General features: G+C 31.5%; 1 protein-coding gene across 1 annotated transcript in view; it reads left to right on the plus strand.

Annotated features, from left to right (window-relative positions):
- Positions 1-27,441, plus strand: part of Pde6 (phosphodiesterase 6) — a 58,618-nt gene that overhangs the window by 26,684 nt on the left and 4,493 nt on the right. The window contains exons 3-13 of the mRNA XM_040720306.2: positions 7,307-7,839; positions 7,905-8,023; positions 9,886-10,137; positions 10,209-10,352; positions 12,826-12,927; positions 14,298-14,872; positions 16,168-16,417; positions 16,906-17,085; positions 17,957-18,110; positions 19,915-20,231; positions 25,191-25,376. Of these exons, the coding sequence (XP_040576240.2) occupies positions 7,665-7,839; positions 7,905-8,023; positions 9,886-10,137; positions 10,209-10,352; positions 12,826-12,927; positions 14,298-14,872; positions 16,168-16,417; positions 16,906-17,085; positions 17,957-18,110; positions 19,915-20,231; positions 25,191-25,376 (2,454 nt within the window). The 5' untranslated portion in view covers positions 7,307-7,664. The remainder of the gene's footprint in view (positions 1-7,306; positions 7,840-7,904; positions 8,024-9,885; positions 10,138-10,208; positions 10,353-12,825; positions 12,928-14,297; positions 14,873-16,167; positions 16,418-16,905; positions 17,086-17,956; positions 18,111-19,914; positions 20,232-25,190; positions 25,377-27,441) is intronic.

The following is a 27,441-nucleotide window of genomic DNA, read 5'->3' on the forward strand; positions in this document are numbered from 1 at the left end:
CGAAAAATTAAGGATTTTTTTTTTTGAAAAATTCACAGCAGTTCAGAAAAAATTAAATTTTTTTGAATAAAATTCAAAAATTAAATTTCAAGTATTCAATTTTAATTGAAAAATACAAAGCTGTTTCCAAAAAAGGTTATTTTATGTAAAAAAAAATTCAGATGTTAAATTTTTAGGGGAAAAAAATCAAAAATTCACAGCTAGTCATAAGAAATAAAATTTATTGGTAAAAAATAGTAAAATTATATTTCAAATAGAACATTTGTTGAAAAGAAAGTTCAAATATAAAATTTAAAAATTTGAAAAATTAATTTTTTTGGACAAAAAAAATGAAAAATTAAATTAAGTTTCAAATATTAAATTTTTTTGGGAAAAAAATTAAATATTCAATTTTCTAGTATACAGCAAAATTCCTTTATTGGGGGGGGTCAGCCCTTCCAGTCCACCCCTGCAGACGCCCCGTTAAGGCCATGACGTTTATTTGCTTATTTCATTTAACATTAGGAATTAGTGATGGGAGGATTCCAAAAAAATCCGGAGGCCTACTTCGATTCTTTAATATTTTAAATAATAGTTGATAAATACCATTTTGCTATAAATTTCTAAGAATTATAATTGATAAAATAAATTGCCCTCCTTTATTTAATGTAAATAATATTTAAAGTGACGCCCCGCGACCTAAATTTGAGGAATTACGCGCTTTACTCGTTACTCGCCTGAATACTGTATACCCTCATATTACTCGTTACTGACCCATTACCTTTTTGTGGCTCAAAAACTCGTCAGACAAAAAATCATATTTTTTAAAGAATTATTGAAACTTGTAATTTAAATATTGTTTTTGTAAATTATTTTCCAAAATTAACATAAAAAATAATTGAACTTATTTTAATCACGGTTATCAGCGTAATTTAACAGTTTATATACTTATTAATATTCTACCATAGTCTGGATATAACTTATAATCAATATGTTTTTAGTGGAACTGATCCTTATTAATATGAATGCATATGAAAATAAGATGAAAATAAGACGGCTAATATTTATTTTTTACATATACATCCTTGAAGAGGGAAAATTGATTATAAAAAATATATTTATCCAATAATAATACATAATAAAATTTTAACCAGATAATTAACTTCAAGTTGTGACTACTATTTAAACAAAGAAATATTATGATACTTACTAAGATAATAATACTCCAATACTACTGAAATGCTGCAATTACTAGAGGAATGGAGATTATGTTAAAGCTTAAAATCTCAAGGGTACTACCAAATGAATTAGTGAATTAAAAATCAAATTTTACCATTCGAATTTATGTTTAAAGGCAGTCCTTTCCTCAGGCATTTAAAAATATTCATTTATCAATTATCATTTTTCTATATTAATCCAGACAAGTTTTTCGTATATACAATGGTCTGAGGAGGACTTTTGAGTGTGGCATTCATTAACTGCGTAATTCCAAGCAATCCTGCTATTCTAAAATAAAAAAATCAAACAAAGATTACTTTTCAAACGAACTGAAATTAGTAGTCCACTGGGACAAAAGTCAACAAATTTCTATATAATGTTACCTATGGGAAAACGTAAATTCTAAATTTCACAGAGAAAGGAAGTGAGTCTTGGAAGATTTACATTAGTGTTGACTCGGTCAGGCACCGAATTTTTCCGGTTCGGTCTTAAGAGATTTTTTTTTTATACCGATTTTTCGGTCTAGACCGTGCTTTCAGACCTTGGACTTATTTTTTTGGTCTCAATTTAAGGACCGATTTTCTTTGATCTCATTTATTATGAGATAACATTTTTTTTTCTGGATTAATTGTCATTGATTTTTTTCTAGAAAATATCAAAAGTACATAATATGTTCTAGAACAAATACGATATATATGTAGGGAACCAGCTCCATCACCAAATATTATCTTCCTCCCTCCATTTTTCTTTATTAATTAAACCTTTTATTATTAAGACGGGATGATTTGAAAGTACTGTAAACATAAAAGAATTAAATATAAAAGTCAAACATGAAGAGAAATAAATACATTATCAAACTTATTACATTCGACATATATTGGTTTATTTTACTCGTACTCACACGTACTACAAATCGGTGACCCCTACTACAGACATATAACAGCGGGATCCAAATTAATCCCAACTATCGCTATTTAAACTTCGTATTAGGTCATTGTACTTGAAAAAACATGTGATGTCATGTTATAAATAATCAATATGTAAAATCAATATAGACCGATTTTTTTGGGACCGAACTGGACCAAATTTTTCCTTTGGACCGATCTAGACCGAATTTTTATATGAGACCGGTACATACAGAGCTTTTTTTGTTGGACCGAACTAATTCAGTCCAACAAAAAATATAACAGTCTCATACCGGTCTAGGATTTCCAGACCAAACCCCAACACTAGTTTACATGTTAGGCTCGAGAAAGAAAAACAGAATCCCAAGTAATAAATAATAATAAAAAAGAATCGGAATCGAAAATTAAACAATATTTTCGTAATGTCGTCCTTCACTACTAGTAAGGTAAAGTACTCCTTTATGGCATAGAAATTATATCCACTCCCATTACCCCGACTGTTTACTAAATTACCTCATTTGAGTAATTTACCCCTGTTCTCGTACCACTGAATTAGAGGGCATTTTTTCCATTAGCCTATTAATATAATAGTAATTATATAAAAAATGGAATTGAATTAAAAAACCGTGTAATGAATATCTTTAAGAGTTGGAAGAAATGTATCTACATATTAACTAGCGGTAGTAACTTGCAATGACTGGGGTTATTAGACATTGATGAACATACAAATTTTGCTTTAATAATATTAAAGATACACCCCAAAAAATCGTTGGTGTTAGCCTCCGTTTTCCGCGAGCAAACTCACACGTACACTGGCAAGAAACAGTTTGAAAAAAAAAAATACTTTTTCGTCATTTTCATGAATGTTTATGACTTTATCAATATTTTTACTTATATTCGATGAAAATTATTATGAAAAAAATAGATTCATAAAATATTTTTGAATTATTTGTCTGTAAAAATCCAGCTGTTTTGGCCAGGCTTCATCTCATATATAATGTTTCTCTATGGCGAGTATGATATATTGGTTATCATTCTATCCTGCAGTTAGAATCCATTCCATATGGACAGAGATTAATTCGAAAGAAGTTTGTTTTTCAACAAGACAACGGCCCAAAACATACATCCAAGCTCTGCAAAAACTTCTTGGAAAAGGAAGAAACCACTCACATCTTATCTATTATGCAATGGCCAGCTCAATCTCATGATTTGAACCCAATAGAGCTATTGCGTCTTGACGAGGGAGAGACACAAACTTATTTATAGTAGGAGAGATCCAGGATGACCGAGAGACACGAGGAGAAGAAATCACGTGATCCTGATCACATCCTCGTCGCCAATGTTGCGTCTGGACGAAAGTGACGAGGTTCCTATTGTTTAAACCAATGAATGAATCCAGGACGACCAAGAGAAATGAGATGAAGAAATGCGTGGAGGAGTAAAACACTTTTTACAGGAACATCTGTATTATTTATTATACAAAACCATACTCTAATTTATTTACAAAATACACGACTATTTATAATACGTAAAACACAGTACTTATAATACATAAACGAATATACAAGAAGATAAGAACATGAAAGGAAATATGAAATACATAACAAGAGCTATTGTGGGAGCATCTAAACAGTAAAGTTTGGGAAAAGTGTCCCACAAGTAAGTGGAGCATTTTGAAGAATGCATAGAATGATATCACTCCTACCTATCTTGAAAAACTAACAGCAAGAAGGCCTAAAGTCTTTAAAACAGCTATAGCGGCAAAGGAGGATTTTTTGATGAAGCTAAAGATTTAAACAAAAATACTTTGATTTTTTTTACAGATAAATGCTTATACCCATATTGAACCTTAATTTTTCTTCTTCTTAATAGCCTAATTACTGTGTTACTTGATGATGAAGTCTGATGATTGGTATTTAGAAAAATAAGTCAAATTCAATTTTTTCCCAAACTTTTTCTTGTCACTGTGGCTACTAATTCAACACTTAAACGTTTTCTCCTCAATAATAAAAAAATAATAATAACTACTTAACCCCCTCTGCTTGTGAATATCTTTTTTCCGGAGTAGTTAATTAACTTGCGTTAGACGTTAAATCCAAATATTAAGCAAATAGTATTTCTTGATACACAGATGATATAGACTCAAAATTACACAAATTAATCATTACAACATCAGATTTGAGCATCAACAAGATAACCGACATAGTATTAAAATAATTTATGTCTGTGTGTGTGCTGTACGTCTTAATTAGAAAAACAATGATAAAAACGAATTTATTTCAAAAACGGAAACAGATACAGACTTTAAACATATAATAAAAGTTGTTTAGAATTTTAAGTTACATAGATAAGGCTATGTTTAATTCTGATCAGACCAGATTCTTGGGCTCTGGAAGGGAAGTTTGATTTTTCCGTAATAAGTTGATTTTTTTCATAAAAAAAGATCGATTTCCCGTGTCTCAAAGTTTTTTTTTAAAGTATGGGATGATGATTCGAAAATGCACCAAAAAAAATCCAAAATCCCAAACAAGTTATTGTACTAACGGAAAAAGGAAAACTTGTATTAAATACGAATTAAAAAAGGAAATTAGGAAGATGATTAGCGAGTTAATATTTCTATGTATCTTCAATCTTCATTATGGTAGAAGAAGGAACATGGTAATGAAAATAAATAAATCACGTCAAACATTGGAAAAAACGCTTTATACTTACCAAAATCAGTATTTTCACAAGGTCATGTTGCTTTTTCAAAAATGTCAAAAGGGGGTGCAGGTTTGATTATATTTACATCAAATTGACAGAAAACAACATGAAATTTTGTATACAAGGAGGTTTTAGAATAGAAATTTACATATAACGTATTTATAGTAGATCGTTTAAGTTCAGAATTTTAACATAAACAAGCTAAATATAAAAAAATCTATTTAATTGGCTATCTTTAAGCTAGCATGTTTGTGTTAGTAATTTGTGATTCTTATAGTTGAAAGATTAAAATTTCATTTTTGGATAAAAACTTCTATGAAATATAAATTATTTTTAACGAACTTTTAGTATTAAAAGTGAACTTAAAAACATTGGGAAATATATTTTTTTATCTCTATTTAAATTTTTATGTATTTTATCATTATGTAAGTCATTATCTCTTTTATTGTATGAACAAATCCATAAATTATTTCTTATATAAAATCTTAACTCTCTATCTAAATCTATTTATTAAAAAGAATTAACAAAATATTTCAAATATATATATGTACTTTCGTTCGGCACCGAAGGTAAAAAAGTACCAAAACGAACCACACTACAACCTTGTACCGTACCAGTCCTAATATTTACAATTGGACGGGACTTTTTTATAAATTCGTTTTTGTGGTAAATTATTATTAAAATTGGGTAAAAGCTTTAGTTATAAGCGGATAATAGTTTGGTTTTTTTTAAACATAAATATTTTTAAAGCTAAAATGCTCATAAATTCAGTCTTCAGTATATCCTATACGCCAGGGATTTTCAACAGACAAACCTGCAAAAAATTATTTTCTAACAATAGTATAATTTAAAAAAAAATAAAAACAATGGAAAAAATATACCTTATTTAATTGAAGGTATGCATTTGATGTTAGTATAATTATAATTTTTTTTTTCAAAAAAGTTACATTTTTTGTGAATAGCTATGGATTTTTGAAATTGGATTCCAAAAAATGTAATATTTTAAATTTGTATTAGAAATTTTTTGCAAAAACTTTATTTTTTTGTGAATAACTCTGAATTTTTCACAAATTTTTTTCAAAAATTTTTTTTCTACAACAAAAAATTAATTATCTCTGAATAGCTATGAATTTTTTAAATTAATTTTTTGTAAACATATTTTTGAAATATTTTTCTGAAAAATTTGAATTCTTTTTTTAGTAAATAACTGTATTTTTTAAAAAACAAAGCTCCCCCCCCCACAAAAAAATGGTTTGATCCCATACATGTACTTATTAAAAATCGATGATCGATGGTATTGATTGCGTGTTTGGCTTTGAATTCGCTCAAAATCGGGGCTTTGTGCGATTGTGCGTTATCGGTCTGTAAAATCCACGAGTTATTCTTCCATAATTCTTCTGTTAGTGACGGAGTTTCTTATGCAAACGTCTTAGAACACCCAAATAGTTCTCCTTATTGACTGTTTGACCCTTTTTGAAATGAATTCCGGATTCCCAGAATGCGGATATCAAAGAAAACAATGGTATGTCTTCGACGATCTCACGGCCCTCCTTGAACGCTTTGTACCACTCAAATGCACGGGTTTTTGATCAAACTGACTCACCAAAAACTTTTTCTAACATTTTCAACCATTCAACACATGAAATTTCGTTCACAACATATAGTTTAAGGGAATCTCTTTGTTCTATAATTTCGTTCATTGTAAAAATCATGAAGCACTTGTAAGATAGATTGACTTATCCAGCTGTTGCAAGCTAATTTATCCACAAATCATCTCAAACTTGGCATCATAATGTTACCGACCTAGAATTATTATTATTATTATTTTAATCCCTTCAGTGAGGGCAATTTAAATTGACAAGTCTCTGTACTTTTTGACAGAATAAATTGTATATCATTCAGAATAAATCCATTTGTATAACAATATGAAATTATAACCATCAAAACTAAAATAAATAACAAATTTACAAATGCTTTTAATTTCACTATTGCTCTTACCTATGATGATTCTTAATTTCTTAAGAACAGAATAAGCAGATTTCCGTTTTCTCCAAGAGCTAGAACCTACTAAACATTAGACCTCTTAAAACTTGATCATCATAATACATTTATACATTTGAAAAATCAGTGTAGACCGAATGAAATAAACACCGTTCGGTTTTTAGACCAAACAAAACTAATTTGTTCCTTTGGAACGATTTTTTTTAACCTGTCTAGACTGAATTTAATCTTTGGATCGATTTAGAGTGAATTTTTTTTATGAGAACAGTTTGGACCATTTTTTTAAATGGACCTAATTAATTCAGTCCAACAAAAAAAAATAATAACGGTCTCAGAACGGTCTAGGATTTCCATACCAAAACCAAACACTAATAAATATTTTTTTCATTCAAATAAATTCATCAATTAAATTTTTGACGAATATATACGTCTTCTACCTTACTATATACTATTTTTTGAATTTTACTGTGAATAAATATAAAAAAACGTATATTTTGTAGGTTCAAAATGTAGGAAATATCCGACGGTACTCCTCGACCGACACCTTAACTCCTCCTCCTCCTCCAGATCCAGTTCTTCTTCGTACAGCACGGAAATCCATTACTAGTGATTTGTTTCAACAATGGTTAACCTCTCCTCCTTCTGGAATAGCCCGACCCAAGAGTCATTCTGTTACTTCTTCCATCAACACTTACCGACGAGAAGAGAAGTGATGACGACTCTGACAAAGATGAAGATGATATCGATGAGGAGAACAGTTCTCCATTTGAAGAACAAAATAATCGTGGAGGGGGCTCCGCCGTTGCCTTTAAAAAACAAGCCTCAAGATACAAGCTACTGGATCAAAACGATTCACTTATGGATTTAATTTTAGATATATCCAATGAGCTTGATATCAATACCCTTTGTCATAAGATCCTGGTCAACGTTGGGAAGCTAACCAATGCGGATAGGTGCTCCTTGTTTTTAGCTCGAGGACCAAGAGAGAAGAGATATTTAGAAGCAAAGTTATTCGATGTCAGAACTGATACAAGTAATTGGAAGCATATTGCATTTACATAAATCAATAATCATTTCTGAGTTTATTTATTATTTCAGCCTTGGAAGAGGCAATGAACCATGCTCATAAAGAAGATATATGCGTGCCTTTTGGAGTCGGAATCTGTGGTAAAGTGGCTAAAACAAAGCAAACTATCCATTTAAGAGACGCTTATGATGTAAGTATACGTACATTTGAGTTAGGGGTCATTCAAAAACCACAACATTATTTTCCTACACCGCTCCTTAATTTATTGGTTATTTTCTTTTACAACCTCTTACAGGGGCGTCCACAGGATTATAAATAAATATCTTCTATTCTTTTCTTTGGGGGAGCTTAGTTTTTGATTTTTTTTTCTGGAAAAATATCCAAGAATTAAAAGTTGATGGAAAAAAATTATAAAAAATAAAAATTTTTGAAAAAAAATTTATAATATTCAATTTTTTCAAATATTATTTTAAAAAATATCTATAAAAAATTATATGACTACATTTTTAGAAAAAAAAAATTCAAATATTAAATTTCTGTAAAAATTTCAAAAATCAATAGCTATTCCGAGAAAATTCGATTTTTTGGAAAAAAATCGAAAAATTAAATTTCAAAAATCAAAAATCAATAGCTTTGAAAAAATTAAAAAAATTCAAATATTAAATTTTGAAAAAAAAATTTCAAATATTAAATTTCTGTAAAAATTTCAAATATTAAATTTCTGTAAAAATTTCAAATATTAAATTTCTGTAAAAATTTCAAAAATCAATAGCTATTCAGAGAAAATTCAATTTTTCGGAAAAAAATAGAAAAATTAAATTTCAAATATTAAACTTTTGGAAAAAAAATTCAAATATTAAATTTCTGTAAAAATTTCAAAAATCAATAGCAATTCAAAGAAAATTCAATTTTTCGGAAAAAAATTGAAAAATTAAATTTCTCTAAAAATATCAAAAATCAATAGCTATTCCGAAAAAATTCGATTTTTCGGAAAAAATAGAAAAATTAAATTTCAGAAATTAAACTTTTGGGAAAAAAATTTCAAATATTAAAATTTAGTAGAAAAATTTCCAAAAACAATAGTTATTAATAGAAAATTCAATTTTTGGAATAAAAATTAATTTCAAAATATTAAATTTCTTGGAAAAAAAATCAAAAGTCCAAAGAATCTTTACTATGGGGGGGTGGGCTACGACCCCTTCCACTCGCACCCTGCGGACACCCCTGCCTTAGAACTACGTGTTTTTCTTGTAAAACCCGTACCTGGAAAAATTGATTTTTTTAAAATTTACATTAGTATGTTTTATTCTTCATATTTTATATTACTGCAAATAATTTTTGTCTCTTGTTCCCTATGAATGTCGAAATTGCCACCTTGGCAATTATTCAAGTCCATGAGATTGTAGGTTGACCCCCTCCCCAACAAATATTGATGTGGTTTTAGGACTTATTCCTCTCCCCCTACATGGCTTGAATGTCCCCATACACAAAAAAATCTTAAACAAAAATCATGGAAAGAAGAAATGTCCCATTTCTCCTTTCTAGATAAAAATACCTTAGTCTATAATCAAATGACAAAAGTATGGAATTTAGTATTGGAGGATATTTTTAATTTTGTATTTTATTCATCTATAACCAACAATTGTTCAAATAAATGTCCTCCATGGACGCGTTTTGATTTGAAAATATGTAAAATATTGAAAAAAAAAAAACATTAATTCACGTTGTTCCTTTTAAATTATGGATTTGAATCTAGATACTGGATTTTTATGGAATTAAGTATTGTAGATTAGAAGTATATCTTTCAACAATATTCTAACAACATTACTCTAATTTGACTTTTTCTACTTAAACTGCAATTTTCTTCATCTTTAAAAGATTACCCTATCCAACAAAATCAGACTTTTTTTAAGCACTAGAACATGGTATGCTCAACTAAGCTATTTTCTGTTTTTTTATGCGTTTGGTGCTCAATTTTGCACACACACACACAATAAATTGACAACTTTACTCGTATTTTATTCTAAGAGGTAAGAGATTGATTCTTTGCAGGATCCCAGCTTTAACAGAGATATAGATTATCAGACAGGCTATAGGACTAAAAGCCTTGTCTGTATGCCAATCTGTAATTATGAGGGGGAGGTTGTTGGAGTTGCACAAATCATCAATAAAAGAGAAAACCTGGATTTGCAATTTGATAAAGAAGACCTTAAAATCTTTGAAAGGTATTTAACCTTTTGTGGAATAGGGATTCAAAACGCTCAGCTTTTTGAAGTCTCGATTCTTGAATATAAAAAAAATAGGGTAAGTCCTTTTCTTTCTTTTTTTTTCCACGGATATCATCATCGTAATGGGATTTTTTTTTGTTTTTATAGTTACTTCTTTCATTGGCTAAAAGTCTTTTCCAACAACAGATGAGTATGGAAAATCTGGTCACCACAATAATAACAGAGGCTAAGGAAATGTTGAATTGTGAAAGGAGTACCATTTATCTATTGGATCTAAAATCCTACGACGTGGTAATGTTTATTTGTACTAAGTATAATGCCGAGTGGTCCAATAAAATCTGAACACTTTGAATTTTAAACTTCAACAAGATATAATTTATTAATTAACAATAGAATTCCAACAAAATTAATACTATAAATAGATGTGTGTCTGAGCTCTCTTTATAATTAATGCAGCCTCCCTTAGCGGCAATAATGTCTTGCAGTTGGCGGCGGAAGGCCTGGCACCCAATGCAGATGTATTCCTCTGTCATGTTGTCACATTGCTGGCTGTCAGTGGCTTTTAGGGCCTCGGTGTTTGGATGACGGCCACTGCAGGCCTTCTCCACAACACGCATCCAATATGTGTAGTCCAGGGGTTCGCATCTGGGCTGTAGAGGGTTCCAAAAGTGTCAAAAAGAGTTTAAATGAACTCAAAAGAGTCTTGGAATGAAGGAAATGGATTTCTTTCATTGCCGTTGTAAAAAGTGGCCTCATCAGGCTCTTTTCACTCACTTTTTTGATAGCTCTCTGGATAGTCTAATGTGACACCTCAAGATCTCTTGCAGGGGCCCTCATGGCTATAGGGACTGTTTACTTTAACTCCTCCGGATCCAGTTTGGCCTTTTGAGAAAGCCTTTCTTCCCCTTACAACGTTTCAGACTTGCTGACGTTGTAAACGGTTGTCTTGGAGACGCCCAACCGCTTGGAGTGCACGAATGGAAATTTGATGATCTCGTTCAAGTGTCATTTTCTCGACTTGTAGTTAGGCTAGAGAGCTCAAGTTTGTTTTGTTTCGCAGCTAATTGTTTATGCTTTAAGGTATCGAAATATGAATTAATTTCAATGTTTCAATCTTAATTAATTATTGAATTTGTAAGTGTTCAGATTTCAATGAACCACCCGGTAATACGTTAATGTATATATTAAAATATAAAAGGGAATTTCCATTATTTTCAATTGGGCTATAGATCTGCTCCTAATGTCTTAGAATTTGATAATTATTTGCGTTTATCGTTTACTTTGAAAATCAAAATAGTAAAGTTTTAAGTCTGACACAGGGTGCGGGAATTAAATAACTTTTATGAATCAGAAAAGGTTTATTTCTATTTCATAATGACTAGAGTACGTTAGCACGACATTGCCCGGGACATTAAGAAACTAAAATGAATTCTGAACTCTTCTGTTTGATATAAAACACAATAAAATTCCAAGAATACTTCTCGCTGTATGTTTGTTTGTTTCTTTACACAGTTTTTTTAATGGAGATCATAAGGTTTAAAGATGAAAAAATGTTCAAGTTGAACTATCATGCGCTTTAAAGGTGGAACGATTCCGCAAAATAATCCCAATGCCGATTCTGATGCTATTATAGTCAAAATTCCCAATCCAATTCCAATGCTGATTCTAATTTTTTAATATTTTAAATAATAGTTAAAAATACAACTTTGCTATCAAGGACGTCCACATGGTTATATATATATATTCTTTTTTTTTAGGTGGGGGGAGCTTGGTTTTTGGAATTTAAAAAAAAATCCAAAAATAACACTTTTGAAAAAATATTTCTGAAATAACAATTTGATATATATTTTTTTAAATTCTCACCTGTTATCAAAACATTTCAAAAATTAAATTTCTAATATAAAATGTAAAAAAAAATTCAAAAATACATATTTATTCACAGAAAATTTATTTTTTTGGAGAAAAATTTTAAAAATTAAATTGTTTAAAAAAAATTCAAATTATTAAATTTCAGAAATGGGAACAAGCAAATATTCTTCAAAATGTGGTTAAATATCGGAAAATTTTACTTTGGTATTTTCAAAGTAAACTTAAGACACACCTTAAAAATGATAAAATCCTAAGACATGAGTGACAAATTTATAGCACATTTGACAGGGAATTCCTTATTGATTCATATTTATTTGGTGCAATCCATTTATAAAACTGTTCCTTATACCACATGTTGAAATTTTCCATTAAAATATTGATGGTTTATTAACCTAATATTATATATTTGAAAAATGAATCATAAACACCATCTATTAAAACAGTTGTATTAAAATCAAATTCAATTTATGCCTCAATTTTCAGATGCATGAGCATATTTTAAGCACTCTGAAAAAAAAATGAATATCCAGCCAACACACTACATAAAAATTTGGAAGAAGTTGATTTTTTACCTTAAAAGTGGTAGTTTGTTTTGGTTTTTTTCCACCAAAATACTACCAAGCTATGTGCTCAGTAGAAAAGTTGTGCTAAAAATAAATTTGCTCATTTTCATAGATTAACACCCCTTCTAAAAATGAAAATAATTATTATTTTCCGAAAATTAGATAAATATTAGAACTTTTTTCTAAAAAAAAATACCCCTCCAAAACATTTATTTCTCTTCTTAAAAAAAAATAGGGTCTCTCAAAAAAGGAAAAAAAGTTAAAGGCCTCAGTCACTCTTGTTGTATACCCACTAAAAAAGATTCTGACTTGATTTGTACTTTTATTTTCAGACGGAAGCTGTTGGAGGGATGTATCAACCAAATCTGAAGAGTCCATCTGCCTCATCCAATTCTGGAGTTGGGGGATCAGAATTTTCCTTTACTCCACATGAAGTAACTATGAACTCTGCCCTGTTCAGGTTAAACACACTAACTGACAAATTCTTGAAAAGTCACTTTTTTATGTGAATGAGACACACTCATATTCAAAATGTCTTTTGTAAATTTTCAATAAAATCTTATTTTCAAGAGACTATATTTTGGAGGCAAACAATGTACACTAACTCACTCTCCTGCATTGACTATCCATTCAAAACAAACTAAATATAGTTATAATTAGATTATTGTGTCTGTATTAAGGTGGGCGTTCACATCTTTTATGTGTGTACGTACACATACAAAATGGGGATCCAAAACTTGCAATAGCATGACTAAATTATGAAAAAACATTCTTTTTACTGAATCAATGAAAGACAACTCAAAACCAATTTGTGATATTGAAAAAATAACATATTTAGCTATATTTTGAAGGTCAATATGTCCTCCCTCACAAGCGATCGACACGCCATCGAACAGATTGGCAGCTCTTGACGATGAATGGTGTCTCCATGGCGTACAAAACTGTTCATGATGGCAGCTCAGAGCGAATTCAAATTTAGATGAGAGATGCAGCAGACATTCTTCTCTCAGACGTCCCAAACTGTTAAGTCGAGGGGGTTGAGGTCAAGACTAGCTAGAGATGCCAACCGTCTCTACAGCCTTCTCAGCATTGATACCGGCACGGTTTTGTTCTTCCTCCGCCATTTTTACACGTAGAAAATTGAAATAAAAACAAAACTACTTTATTTATCTTTTAGCTGTCGTTTGGTTGCGTAACGAAAGTTCGTAGTTACAAATAACGGTGATAAAATTGTAATTAAATACTAGAGCATGCGTGTGGTCCCCACTATTTATATACGTGTATAATAATTTATTTCTATGAACTGTGTATACTATAATTCCTAAACCTCAACAATTCTTCCTTTTCAAATAAAGAGGTTTTGTCACTTAAAATCTGTCTTGTTTGGGGGTGTGAAAATGCCATTATAAATTAAATATTAGATGCACTAAAATTTCAAAAGTGGGATTTTCTTTCCTCCGAGAATGAAACCTTTTAGAGCTCTTTATTTTAAAAGGGAGTATTGTTTAGGTTTGAAGATTATAGTATGCATAATTCTATAAAATAAATTGCTTGTATATATATGCATGGTAAATGTGATACCCAACATTATTTACTTGACATGGCATCTGGTAATGTAAAGGAAGACATATTTTTATTGTTTTATGATAATTTCTTTAAACAGGGTAGAAGATAAAACCCGAAATCGACTTTCTCATCCTTTATGAAAATGGAAATTTGTGTGTTGTGCCTAAACAGGGCAGATTTGAATGATGAAACTATTTGATACTCTAATTCTAATAATTCATGTATTTACCTAATTTAGAATGAGTATGCTCCGTTACTTTGTGCAGGAAGCAATAAAGCACCAATACCTGATTTAATGAAAGGTCTTCATGTCGAAGAAATAGCCTTTCAATATGCATGGGAGATACAAAATAAATCCCTTGTTGAGTATCACCAAAACGATAATGAACTTGTAAATTCACGGCGAGCTCGAATAGCCAAATATGTTGCTTCAAGCCGAGAAGCCCTTAATCTGGGTAGCTTACAAACTTGGTTAGGAGATGAGTCTTGTGAAGTGGACGGTTTTATTCCCAAAAACATGCTCTGCGTTCCTATTTTCAATGGACAAGGGGAAGTCATTGGAGTGGCTCAACTCATCAATAAACAAAAGGGGAACAAGTTTGAGGAATCAGAAGTGAATCTCTTCGAAGCATTTGCTATATTCTGTGGTATAGGTATACACAATACAAAAATGTATGAGAGTGCTTGCAAATTAATGGCGAAACAAACTGTGGCTTTAGATTGCCTTAGTTACCACGCTTCAGCTAGTGATGGTGACACAGAGTCTCTGTACAAGACTTGTATACCCTCTTCTAAGGACTTTGTAATCTATAGGTGAGACAATCAATTATTATTAGAGTTCTATTAACTATGAACATAGCATGTGAGAGATTTTTCCTAGTTGGGTTATATATTTATTTCGAAAGCTGTTATCCTTATTCTTTAGTTCTTAAAGAGAGAATGTCTATGTATAAAGTTATCTCTAGTGCATGTGATCATGAATGACAGAGAGTAACACTGAGGAGTTATAAGTAGTGATGAAAATTCTGTCTACTTTGGTCATGTTAAAAAAAGAAACCGAAAATCAACATGGTAACCCTGACAACTCGAAGATTGTTTTGGTGGAGAACAGTTTACATGTTATGACGTTTCATTAGATCAGCTAAAATCAGCCGTCACCAGGCAGGAAAGAGAAAAGGATATAAACAAGGACATTCCGATGTGCATCCCCAATTCTACTCTGAGTCCAAGGAAGACTTGCAATTATGTCTCCCCAACAAATCCTCAGGGTTACCCCTCCGTCTTTTATGAGCACACACGAACTTTCAAACAGGTTTTGAATTAATTGAATCTATTTAGGAAAATATAGTCACTACTCAGGAATGAAATAATTGCTAAGGGGAAAAAATCATTCTATATAGTACCAATTCCAGACAGGTAAGCTGACTTGCTCAACAATACACAAAATTTACATTACTAGTAATAAGTGTAAGTCCACTAAGTAGAATTGAGGATCGGCATCGGAGTCATTCCTGCAAGTGTCCTTGCTAGATACGGAGTGGTATTGTTTTGTTTATTTCGTTCCTCATTCACCTGATTTATAAGGGGCGTCATCAGGATTATATTTAGGGAAGGGCTTGGTTTTTTGATTTTTTTTGAAAAATTAATTTTTTTGTATTAAAAATTCAAAAATCCATAGCTATTCTCAAAAAAATAAGTTTAAAGAAAAATGAAAAAATTCGCAGCTTTTTAAAAAAATCTCAAATATAAATTTTTTGGAGAAAAAAATTCAAATATTAAATTTTTTGAAAAAATCACATTTCAAACTTTAAATTTTTCTTCAAAAATTTAACACTCTGTAGTTACTGAAAATTAATTTTTTTGGAAATAAAATCTAAATTAATTTTCTTTTAACCCTCTGCCAACGCCCTGGCTAATCTAATATAACGTCATCACAGCGAAGCTGTTCTCCTTCAAAATCTTCTTCAAATTGTCAGCGTTACCTTGTCATTATTCGCACCCGTTTATTTTTACAAACAAGTCATATGTTATACAATTCTGATTAGTATCCCCTTTATTTGTGAATTGCACATTAATATCTAAATCCATTAAATTCTCCTTCTTTTCAGCTACAAGTTTAACGATGCTCTCCTCTCTGAAGATGAAACCCTTAAAATTCCCATTCGAATGTTCATGGAATTTGGATTTATTCAACAGTTTCATATTCCATATAAGGTTTTGTGCCGATGGATTTTAAGTGTTAAAAAAAATTATAGACCTGTCAAATATCACAATTGGAGACATGCTCTCAACGTGTGTCAAACCATGTTCACAGTTCTTAAAACTGGTAAAATGGATCGATTCATGGATGACTTAGAAGTAGGGATTTAATTTATATCTAGGGCTGCAACTTTTTTTCTAGGTTTTTCAGCTATCTGGCTCCTCTGTTTCATTATATGACACGTCTTTAACTTTATTGGATCGTGCAACCTTTTTTCCGAAAAGAATCAGAAAAAGGCCGAAAATTAGTTAACAAGACAATTATACCCAACTATAGATTTATTTTTACTTAATAATACTCGGGAATTCTTCATAGTTGCTTAAAAAGAGCTCATTCCAATTCAACCAATCAATGTTCAGAACACTTATGGGGGGAGAGGGACAGAAATATCGTGAGCTAAGAAGAAAATACAATTTAAACTTTGTTGTTGTTGAGGTAACGCCGGGATGACCTTCTTGTTATTGACAATAAATAATAAGCTATTATTTTTCTTTTTTTCCTTAAACATAACTTTTTCTCTACAAAAGTCGCAGCCCTATATATATATATTTTGCTCATTTAACCTTTTTCTACTCAATTTAATTAGTCTTTGGGCCTTCTAGTTGCATGCTTGTGCCATGACTTGGATCATCGTGGAACAAACAATGCTTTCCAATCCAAAGTAGACTCTCCATTAGCCAATTTATATTCCACTTCCACAATGGAACACCACCATTTTGATCAATGCATCATGATTTTGAGTTCTGAAGGGAATAATATTTTCCAGGTAAGGATTCATCATCACCAATATTCTATAGTGTTTTCATTAACGTCGCAATTAAACAGACAGCGCCTGTAAACTGGAGAATATGTACTAAATGTACATATTTATTTGTATTATGTAACCAGGAGTATCCACGAGGTGTGACCTGTAGAGGATTTAGCCCTCCCCCAATTGAGGAATTTTTGCGTTTTACTAGTAAATTTAATATTTGTAATTAGATTAAATTTTTCAGTATTTCTTTCAAAAAAAAATTTATCTGAACAGCTAATATTTTTTTTTTTTTTTTTTTCTCAAAAAAAAATGAAATAATTGAAATATAATTTTATCAAATTTTTTTCCAAAAATTTTATTTTTTGTGAACAGGTGTGAATTTTTTGAAATTTCTTCCAAAAAGTATATTTTTTTGAGAATAGCTGTGGATTTTTTTTTTTTTAATTCCAAAAAAATTAATTTTGGCATTTTTTTTCAAAAATATTCCAAAAACCAAGGCCCCTCCCCCAAATATATATATATATATAATTCGCTACGGGTAGCAATGTCCCCATAACACTTTTCAAGTCTTGAATAGTATTTTTTTCAATCAAGAAAAAGTTTAAAAATTTATAAATCAAAATTGTTTTTCATCCAATGTTTTGGAAATAACAAAAGTTGCGTCACACTTAGAACAATTACTCACAAACTAACCAACAGATTCTCATGAAATGTTGACGGCTGTCTTATGAAGGTTGGCACTAACTGAAAATGATGCTAAAACCATCTATATGGGAAGCATATGTGAAAATTGGTACATTTCCTTCAGTTTGGTGTCACTGTCTGTTAATTTCTGACGTCGTTTTTTTATAACCACCATTGTTTTTTTTTGTTTTTTTTAAAGGGCCTCAATACAGAGAATTATAAACAGGTCATGAAGGTTGTGGAAAGAGCCATATTGTCCACGGATATGGCATTATATTTTAGGAAAAAGGACTTATTCTTAGATACAGCCGACAAGGGTGAATTTGAGTGGAAAGAAGAGGATAAAAAGGAGTGTATGTAACTCACTACCATCTAATTCAGATATTTAATGTACCAGGTGCAGACAATACATTTTACACTTGACACATGAAACTTCAAGAACATATATTTCGGCTATCACACTTATACAAAAAAAAAGTTACATTTGAATATTTTAATTGTTATGAAAACCCTCCCCCCTTTAAAAGCAACAAGGTCCATTCTTAGGGCCGGTCCTTTGGTCTGTCATTACAAGAACTGATTTTAAAAAAAGTTCATTGACTTCCTCAAGGACAGAACTTTATAAGTTCTAGGACTGAACTGGACCGGATCGAGACTGGACGGGACTGGAGTTTTCAGTCCTATTTAAGGACTGACACAGCACTAATAATGACAATTGCTTTCTAAATGGAGAAAACGTCTTAATTATTTAGACCAGGGGTGTCAAGCATACTGTCCGATGGCTGGATCCGGTCCAGCTGTACGTTTGGTACGGCCCAGGAAATAGATTGCTTTATTGAAATAAATGAATTAATTCAATTTAATTTTCTTTAAAATCCGTTATTTCTATATTGCCCGCTAGACAACATAAAAACAGCACTGAGGCTTAACTAACACCAGTAGTTGGTAGAATTTGTGTCCATTTGACATCTGCTGGCGGTAATTACATTTAAAAAAATCCCTTAGCCTTGCACTCACATGAGCTTAATGACTTTTTTAAAAAGGAAATAAGTAGACAGAGAGTGTAGAATTTTTCAAGAAAAATGCACATGTTTTTACGTGTTCACAGAGGTAAATGGAAAACCCGTGTGTTGGATATGTCAGCTGCGGTGTTTAAAGAATACATTACTCCGCACCATTATGAAACTCACCTTAAAAATATTAGAGCTTGTAGGAAAAACTAAAAAGCAAATTGCTGTGGAAGTGATTCATTTGTTCAAAGTGCATTCCAGATGTTAAAAAACAGTGTTTTAAAGTTCTAAAAAGCTTCGATCAGATGTTTTTCAAACATCGTTACTAACATTGTGTCATGCATAGCGCATTTAATTAAATGTTTAGCTGAGTAAAAGTGTAGTTAGAATTATAAATACTTTTTGAGCTCTTAGGTTGTTCATAATGTATTTAATAAAAGGAAAATGTATATCAGAACGATTTTTATAAATGACTTAAACTTTGAACTACTAACTAGTATTAGGGACTAAAATAAGAGGGAAAAGTAGACTCTTATTGTTAGTTTTATTTGATTTTGCAATGCTTTTACTAGCTTTCCCGCTTGAAATCAGACTAAGCTGTATGTGGCATAATTCCTATTTCAAAGGTTATCATCAGGCTGTATGGTGGCTACATTTCCTTCTCCCATAGGGCAATGTTTATCTTACAGATTGGGCCTTGCTAGATATGTGAATATACCATCCTGCTTGAGTAACATGTTGACATGTTTAAATTGATAATAATCAGTTGGGTTCCAGATCAATCAGATCAGGAGGCTTTCCACAACTTTTGGCGTTTCTTTTTATGCTGAAATTCTTTCTGAAAGTGTAAAAAAAGTAGATAGGAAGACACTCAATTGCCTAGGCATCTCTGTTGGTCTCTAGTCTATCTCTATAAGCGTGCGGATTTGAATTTGTGTATCAAGTTCGAAATCTATTTTCTCCTTTTAAGAATGAAATTTTTTTTTTTAACTTTGGCTATATTTAGTTTATGGAACTAAAAAAATGAATTTTGTTATTTTCTCATAAATTTTGTGCCAAGTTCATAATTTTAGTAAGTGTAAAAATAATTATCTGCACCTGGGTAACTGATTTATTGATCGATAACCATAATATTTTATATGTGTAGTACTATGTGGTATGTTAATGACGGCATGTGATCTAAGTGCCATTGCAAAGCCATGGGAACAACAGCATCGTATTGCAAAATTAGTGGCGGATGAGTTTTTTGATCAGGGTGACATGGAAAAACTTCGACTCAATGTACAACCCATGGGAATGATGGATCGGGAAAGAAAGGATGAGTTGCCTCAAATGCAGGTTGAATTCATTGACAGCGTTTGTATGCCTCTCTATTCCTCTCTCTCAGAGTCCTTTCCTTGGATCAAACCATTGCTAGATGGCTGCATGAGTAATAGGGAAAAATGGGCGGATTTGGCTGAAAAGGTATATAATTTATATTACAGAAATGTTCATCGAGCTCTTTTCGTGTGCGGAATGTTCGCCGTAGTTCATTCACTCTGAGGAAAGTTCACGAAGATCCATGTTATATTCACCTCCAGGAAATTTGTCGTGAGTAACTTCAATACAAGGCGATTTGGAGAAAAACAAATTAATTGTGATTCAATGTCTATCTTATTTTACTTTCTTAATTTAAAACATAACTATCGAATCATTCATTAACTAATTATCATCTAGGAAAGAGATAATTTACTTGAAATGAATTAAACTATAATGATAGGTAGAAAACTATTGTTAACCCTATAACTAGGGCTATAAATCCTAAGCTTTTTAGCGTGCGACTTTTGTTGTTGGCAAGCTGAACCGTGTTTATCTATTTTCTAAGCTGTTATCATTTTTTTTGTAATCACTGCTCTTTCCCTTTAGGGTAGAAACCCTATAGGGTACTTTTGTGTCGGTCCATATTTATTCGATACAGACGAACCAATTAGTCCTTGAAACTGGTCATTACAATCATTGGTCCTTCGGACAATCAGTACTACAACTGATGAAAAAAGAAGAAATAAAGTTGAGTGACGTCATCAAAGACCGAACTTTTTAAGTTTTAGGACTGATATACAGGACTCTAGTCTTCAGTCCTAAATAAGGACCAACACAACCCTACATATACCAAGTGATGCATTCAAATTTGAACATTTTACATTTTAAACTTCAACAAATTTAATACTATTAATAGATATGTGGCTGAGCTATCTTTAATGTAGCCGCCCTTAGTGGCAATGAAGTCTTCCAGGCGGCAGTTAAAACATGACATTTTTTGACATGTACGTCAGCTAGAGAACTCATGTTTGTTTTGTTTAGTAACTAATTATGTATGCTTTAATATATGGGAATATGCATTAATTTCAATGTCTCAATCTTCATTAATTATTGTACTAGTAAGGGTTCATATTTCAAAGGACCCCCCTCTAGGTATAAAGAGTAACCACAAGTATGTGTGGCCATGAATGACGGAGAGTAACGCTGAGGAGTTGTAAATATAAGTCCTTGTTGAGTAGAAAAAGGATCTAAAAAGAAGTACTTCCTATTCTTGTCCTTGCTAGATACGGAGTGATTCTTTTAGTTTATTTCCTTTTTTCCATAGCTGCTTTCAACAAATCTAATAAAACGTTTGACAGCTTAGCTTCTCGCTATCAAAATATTCCTCAAATTTGGAGGTTTCGGTTTCTTATATTTTTACATACTTAAAATGCTTAAAATTTACAACCCTACATATAACGCTCACTTGGTTATTGGGTTGGCTTAATTTTATGGGTTTTTTTGCAAATTGAACTCCTCCTCCATTTCTAGAAACAAAAATCTTAAAGATTTTCGATTTTCTAAATGGGTATTTATGAGCTGTTTATGAGAAATTGATAATCTTTTACATTCAAAGCAACTGTCTGACTGCTTTGATTGCTTTTACCAGGGGAAAGTCCAAGAGGTACGTGGAAATATCATTAATGACTCGACAGCAATAATATGTCCGTTTGGAGGGGGCGTTTGGTTTGGAGAATGCCTCCTAAATGACCTGAAGTATCATGGCAATCGTGTGATCTTCTTCTCGGATGAAAAAATATTCACTGTCTACCCTGTCTCCAACAAGCAGAAAAATTGGGTTGTTTGCATTGAGGACACTTCTGAATACAACCACTATGTGCCCAAACCCGGTGGGTGGGTGTCTCATCCCGCTGAAAGACATAAAACGCTTTGACCAAGGTGTCCTATGTCTTCCAGCAGGATGGGGCAACCGACAAACACAGCCAATGTTGTGCAAACCTGGATGGAAAAGAATATTGAGTTTTGGCCCAAAAACTTATGGCCTCCCAGAGCACCGATCTGAATCCTTTGGATTACTCTCTCTTGTGGCAAGTCGAGTCCAAGGCCTTCAGATCACGCCACAGCAATGTCACCTACCAGAAGTCATCCGTGGAGAAGGAGTGGAAGCTTATGACAAGGGACTACATTGCCAGAGTGTGCTCCACCTTCCTTGGTCACTTGAAGGGCGTTATTGAGAGCAATGCAGGTCAAATTCATAAATAATATCTGTCATTGTGTGCTTAATAAATGTATTTCAGTAATTTATCACGTCTGACTTAACTGAGACTCAGTAAGGGCAAAATTTTGCTCATGTTGATTAGTGGTACATCCATTTCACACAACCCAGTATATGAAAAAAGTAATAACCCAGAATAACACAAATGTTGAATCATTTTTAGACTACTATTTAGGTAGTTTTAACTTAAAACAAAATAAGTTAGTAATTTATCCAAAACTAACTATTTAAAGTCATTCAAATACGACTATGATCCATAGAAACTAACTACATATGTACTTGGTATATACGGATATATTTTATTGGCTTAGATTTGAAGGAAAAATACTATACAATACCGTTTTGGCCAATCAGAAAAAAATCCAAAAATTTGAAAAATTCAATTTTTTGAAAAAAAATTCAACAAAATTATATTTTAAATATACATTTTGATATTCCAAATTTTTTCAAAAATCCAAAACTATTCACAAAAAATTTTTTTTTTTTTCAATTAAAAAAATATGAATATTCAAAAAAAAAATTATATTTTATGGAAAAAATTTCAAAATTTGGAATTTCAAAAAAAAAACAACAACATTATTTTCCCAATTTTGATCCCAATTTCATAAAAAACATTCGATTCCCGATTCAAATGAATCGTCCCATCACAACATTTATGGGACGGAATTATATATTAAATATATAATATGTATGTGTTTTGCATTGTCGTTAATTTCAAACAGCCAATACTAAAATGAATCAATAATAATTACGGGTAATAATTCATTATACACTGAATCACAATTAATTTGTTTGGTAACATTTCCCAAATATAATGTAGTGCTCCTTACAATGAAGTTTTCTCACGATTAAAGATGGTTTTCCACATCTATCGTACGTGTAGACGTAAACAAAGTGTTGAGGAATGGACAAATTATTTCCGAGAACCCTTTATATACTAAACTTCAAACCTAGTTCTGTGAATTAAAAAGTTTCTTACTTGGAAGAGAGAAAATATTACGATAAAGCAAACTTTATGAGCACGACAGTTACTATATTGTGCTTCAAGCATATATTTTTTTCCCTATCATTTTTCACTCTAACAAACAATATACTCTTTAAAACACAGAACCTTTTTTACTTTCAAAATTAAAAATTTTAGGTTTGTAAATTACCTATACAACAAAATTCAGGGTTTGGAACAGTCACCGATTAAAACCCACTTATGTTATTATTATTCCAGCCATAAAACCCAAAAATGATCTATAAAATTTTCCATTGCAGTAGATTCGGCCTTTAAAAGATTTTTTTAAAGTCACGGTTTTTTAGTATAATTTCGATTCAGAACCATATTGTGAGACGAATGAAGTAATAAATACTTTAGAGGCCTCTAAAGTATTTATTACTTATTCCAATAAGTAAAATAATGGACTTAATTATATTTGATTTTAAAATATTTTCACCCAGCCTCCCATTGCTTAAATATTCTTTCAGAAAATAAAAAGTTAAACCGAAAACATCAATCAAAATCAAACTTTTCTTATGATGGCAAATCTTTTGAACTTATAATATAACGTTTATCCTTTAGTTTTAGTTTGTGATATAAAGTAATTGAAACAAATAATGGCTTCCATATATGACTCTTCATTTTGCTGAAATTTTTGTATGATTAGACACATTTTGTAGGAACTGTATTCAAGATAACTTAATAAATAAATAATCTTTTTGAATCCTGGAATGTTTAAAAAAAAAATATTATTACCTTTAGTTTCCATCCATACAGTCATTTGACTTCAAAATATGGTTCTGAATCGAAAAGATACTCGAAAACTTGATTTTTTCTTTACAAGTCTTTTAAGGCCAAACCTACTCTAATCGAAAATTTTGATGGTTTTATTCATATTCAGTGGCTTAAATAAAAAATAGCAAATGTGGGTTTCAGGCGTGGGCAAAAATGTTTTTGCATAGTACTATATTATGTAGAATTTTAAAAAAATACATCGTCCATCACTGACAAAAAAATTATAGTGATTTTCCTTGTCAGCTGTCGATATTTCTGCTTCTTTTCCTCTAATTAATGTTGTAAACGTTGATTGGTTGAATTAAAATTGGTTATTTTTAAGCTGTGAACAATTCCCAATTATCAGGGGGGTCCGCAGGGGTTGGGTTGGAGAGGCTGTAGCCCCCTTCCCCCATATTAAGGATTTTTTTGATTTTTACTCGAAGTTTTTTTTTTTCATTCGGGAAAGTTGTGCAACAGAGCAAAAAGTTAATATTTGAAATATAATTTTTGAATTTTTTTCCCAAAAATTCAATTTTTCAGTTTTTTTTCCTAAAAAATTAAATTTATTTGAGTAACTATGGGTTATAGAACCTTTTTTTCAAAAAATTAAATAATTGAAATTTAATTTTAGAATTTTTTTCCACAAAAATTAATTTTCTTAAAATAGCTATAGCTAAAACTTCCAAAAAATAAGCCCTCCCCAAAATATAATCCTGCAGACTCCCCTGTCATTCCATAGTTGGAAAGAATCGGCCAACTGATTTTGTGCCTTTTTTTCATTTGTTTTTGGATGAAAGGTTGTGTGATATAATAAAAGCAAGTAAGTGTAGACTGTTCCAAAATTAGACATGTATTTACGTGCAACACTTCGATAGATGTAGAAACTCATCATTCTCAAAAATTATAAGAATTGTTCTTTTTACGATGAAGTTTCTTCACGGATATGTGAGTACGATGAACTTTATGCCGGCGGTAAAATAGTGGAATGAGCTTTCAGCCTACGTATTAATCATATTATTTAAAGAAACAGATAACTCAAATATTAAGAATATTTTATAATTTATAAAACTATACACACACCCAACAGGTTGAAATGGGACTTACATGGATCGATCATGATACAATCGATAAACCTATCGAGGAGCTGAATGCCGATGAAGCTGAAGCAAAAGACATAGAATTTAAAGTAGAAATGCTCAAGCCTGGAGGATCCATTAATTCAGTTTCTTCCTCCTCCACCACTTCTCTAAAAAAAGAAGGACTTTCCAAAAAGGTTATTCATAAAACTTTGAAGCTTGTTTCATCTTAATTTCATTGCATCACTTTATACAGGGTCTTACAGATAAATTGGGACTGAATTTAACTGTTAAATAAAGGTTGAAAGTTGGAAAAAAGTGGCATGACTCAATTTATTCTTTATTTTATTGACAATAAATTTACTCAATTTAATCTCCATTTTTGGCAACCATTCTCTATATTCTTGACCTGAAGGCCTTACACGCCTTGACAACTTCCGACGGATCAATAGCCAACCAATACTTGGTAATAGAGGCATTCAGGGCCTTGATGCTGTTGTAGCTGGTGGCACAAACCTGTATATCTAACTTCTTCTAGAAGCAGAAGGCCACAGAATTCATATCAAAGGAGTTGGGAGCCAGGTTTTGTGGCTCCAAAAAGGGATGTTATTGCTGTTTAGAATTCCTGAGCCTTCTGAGCCGTGTGTGCAGGAGCAGAGTCTTGCTGAAATGCGAACTGGGTTTCATTGGTTTCTTTGATGAGCCAGGGAATGACAATCCTCACAGTATATATATGACCTGACCCGTTCCTTCAAGTTAAAGAAGAACGGGGACATTACTGATCCGATGCTCTCTAGGGCGCCCAAGGTCTTATTGGAACCTTGGTCTTGAACCCATCTTCCTTCCAGCCCTTGTACGCCCGGTAAACAGTAGATTTAAGGTAGCCAGTTGCCTTCATAATAGCAAAAGGGTTGTTCCGGGCGTCAGCGAGTTCGACAATTGTTGACCTTCTTCGCTGCTCCATCGTGACTTATTGTCGCATCACATTCAAAACGGACTCAATCAAAAAATAATTACATAGCCTCTCAAATGGTACATTAAAATGATTTATAAATGCTCTCTTTATTGAAGTGGATGCAGTTAAAGTCAGTCCCAATTATTCTGCAAGACTCTGTATATATATTTTTTTAAACAATTACTTTCTTATGGCAAGCATATGTACATAACTTTTCCCTTTCATTATTTGAGTATCCATTTGCTAAAGGCCTCAAATCATGCAATTGAAAAATAATCCTATATATCTACGTATATGCAATGAAGAACGAGGATCACACAAATCCATTCTCAAATCTATAATTAATCATGATGAAATATAATTATTTTTTTATGTATTATTTTCGTACTTCTCATTATAATAACATAATTAGAAGGGACATTTATTCATCATAATAATAATAATAATTAATTAAATATAACTTTGTTAGAATCATGCAATACTTTTCATGGATAAATGTCCTTTGTTCAATATATTTATATATTAAGGGGATTTGCGAATGGGAAGGGTATACGGATCGGAATCCCTATACCATAGAGAAGAAAAAATGTACATAGAGGCGACAAGAGACGCAAATGACTGTGCAAAGACTTCAGTTGACGTCACATTTGTTCATTTTTCTTACATTAACTAGTTAAAAGCTTTATTGATATAAAAACCGGCAATTCCAACTAGATAAATCTGATGTAGACAAAGTTAACCAATCAACTTTTTCCCTTGGGCTCATGTTGAAATCATATCTTTATAGGGAAATTTTCACTCTGACCGTCATAAATGTCATCACAACTGAAGTAGACGCCATTTTGGGAGTTCAAAGTTGATGTTTTAAAGTAACTCAAAATATTACATTCCAATAAATCTTCAAAAAACTTCTAAAAAAATTAACAAAATTTGGAAAATTAAATTATGTTTTAATATTTAAAATTCTTTGAAAACCTCTCCTCCACCTCAACCCCGCCGTACACCCCTAAAACCAGATTGAACATTCATGTTTGCTCATAAAAGACATTGAGGATTTGTTACGGAATTATTATTGTTGGACTCAAAGTAGAATTGGGCATCGACATAGGAGTAATTCTATCAAATTTCCTAGTTAATATCATTTTCGCCTTCCTCCCTAGTAACAGCTGATTCAATGAAACGACATCACAGCACAGTTACTTTCCTCCAGAACATTCTTCAAATGGTCAGAGTTTCCATGTTAATTTTCGGTTTCTTTTTTAACAATCCCAAAATACACTCCATCCCCATCATTACTCATGTTCATT

The sequence above is a fragment of the Lepeophtheirus salmonis genome, chromosome 10 (assembly GCF_016086655.4).
Source record: "Lepeophtheirus salmonis chromosome 10, UVic_Lsal_1.4, whole genome shotgun sequence".
Lineage (NCBI taxonomy): Eukaryota > Metazoa > Arthropoda > Copepoda > Siphonostomatoida > Caligidae > Lepeophtheirus > Lepeophtheirus salmonis.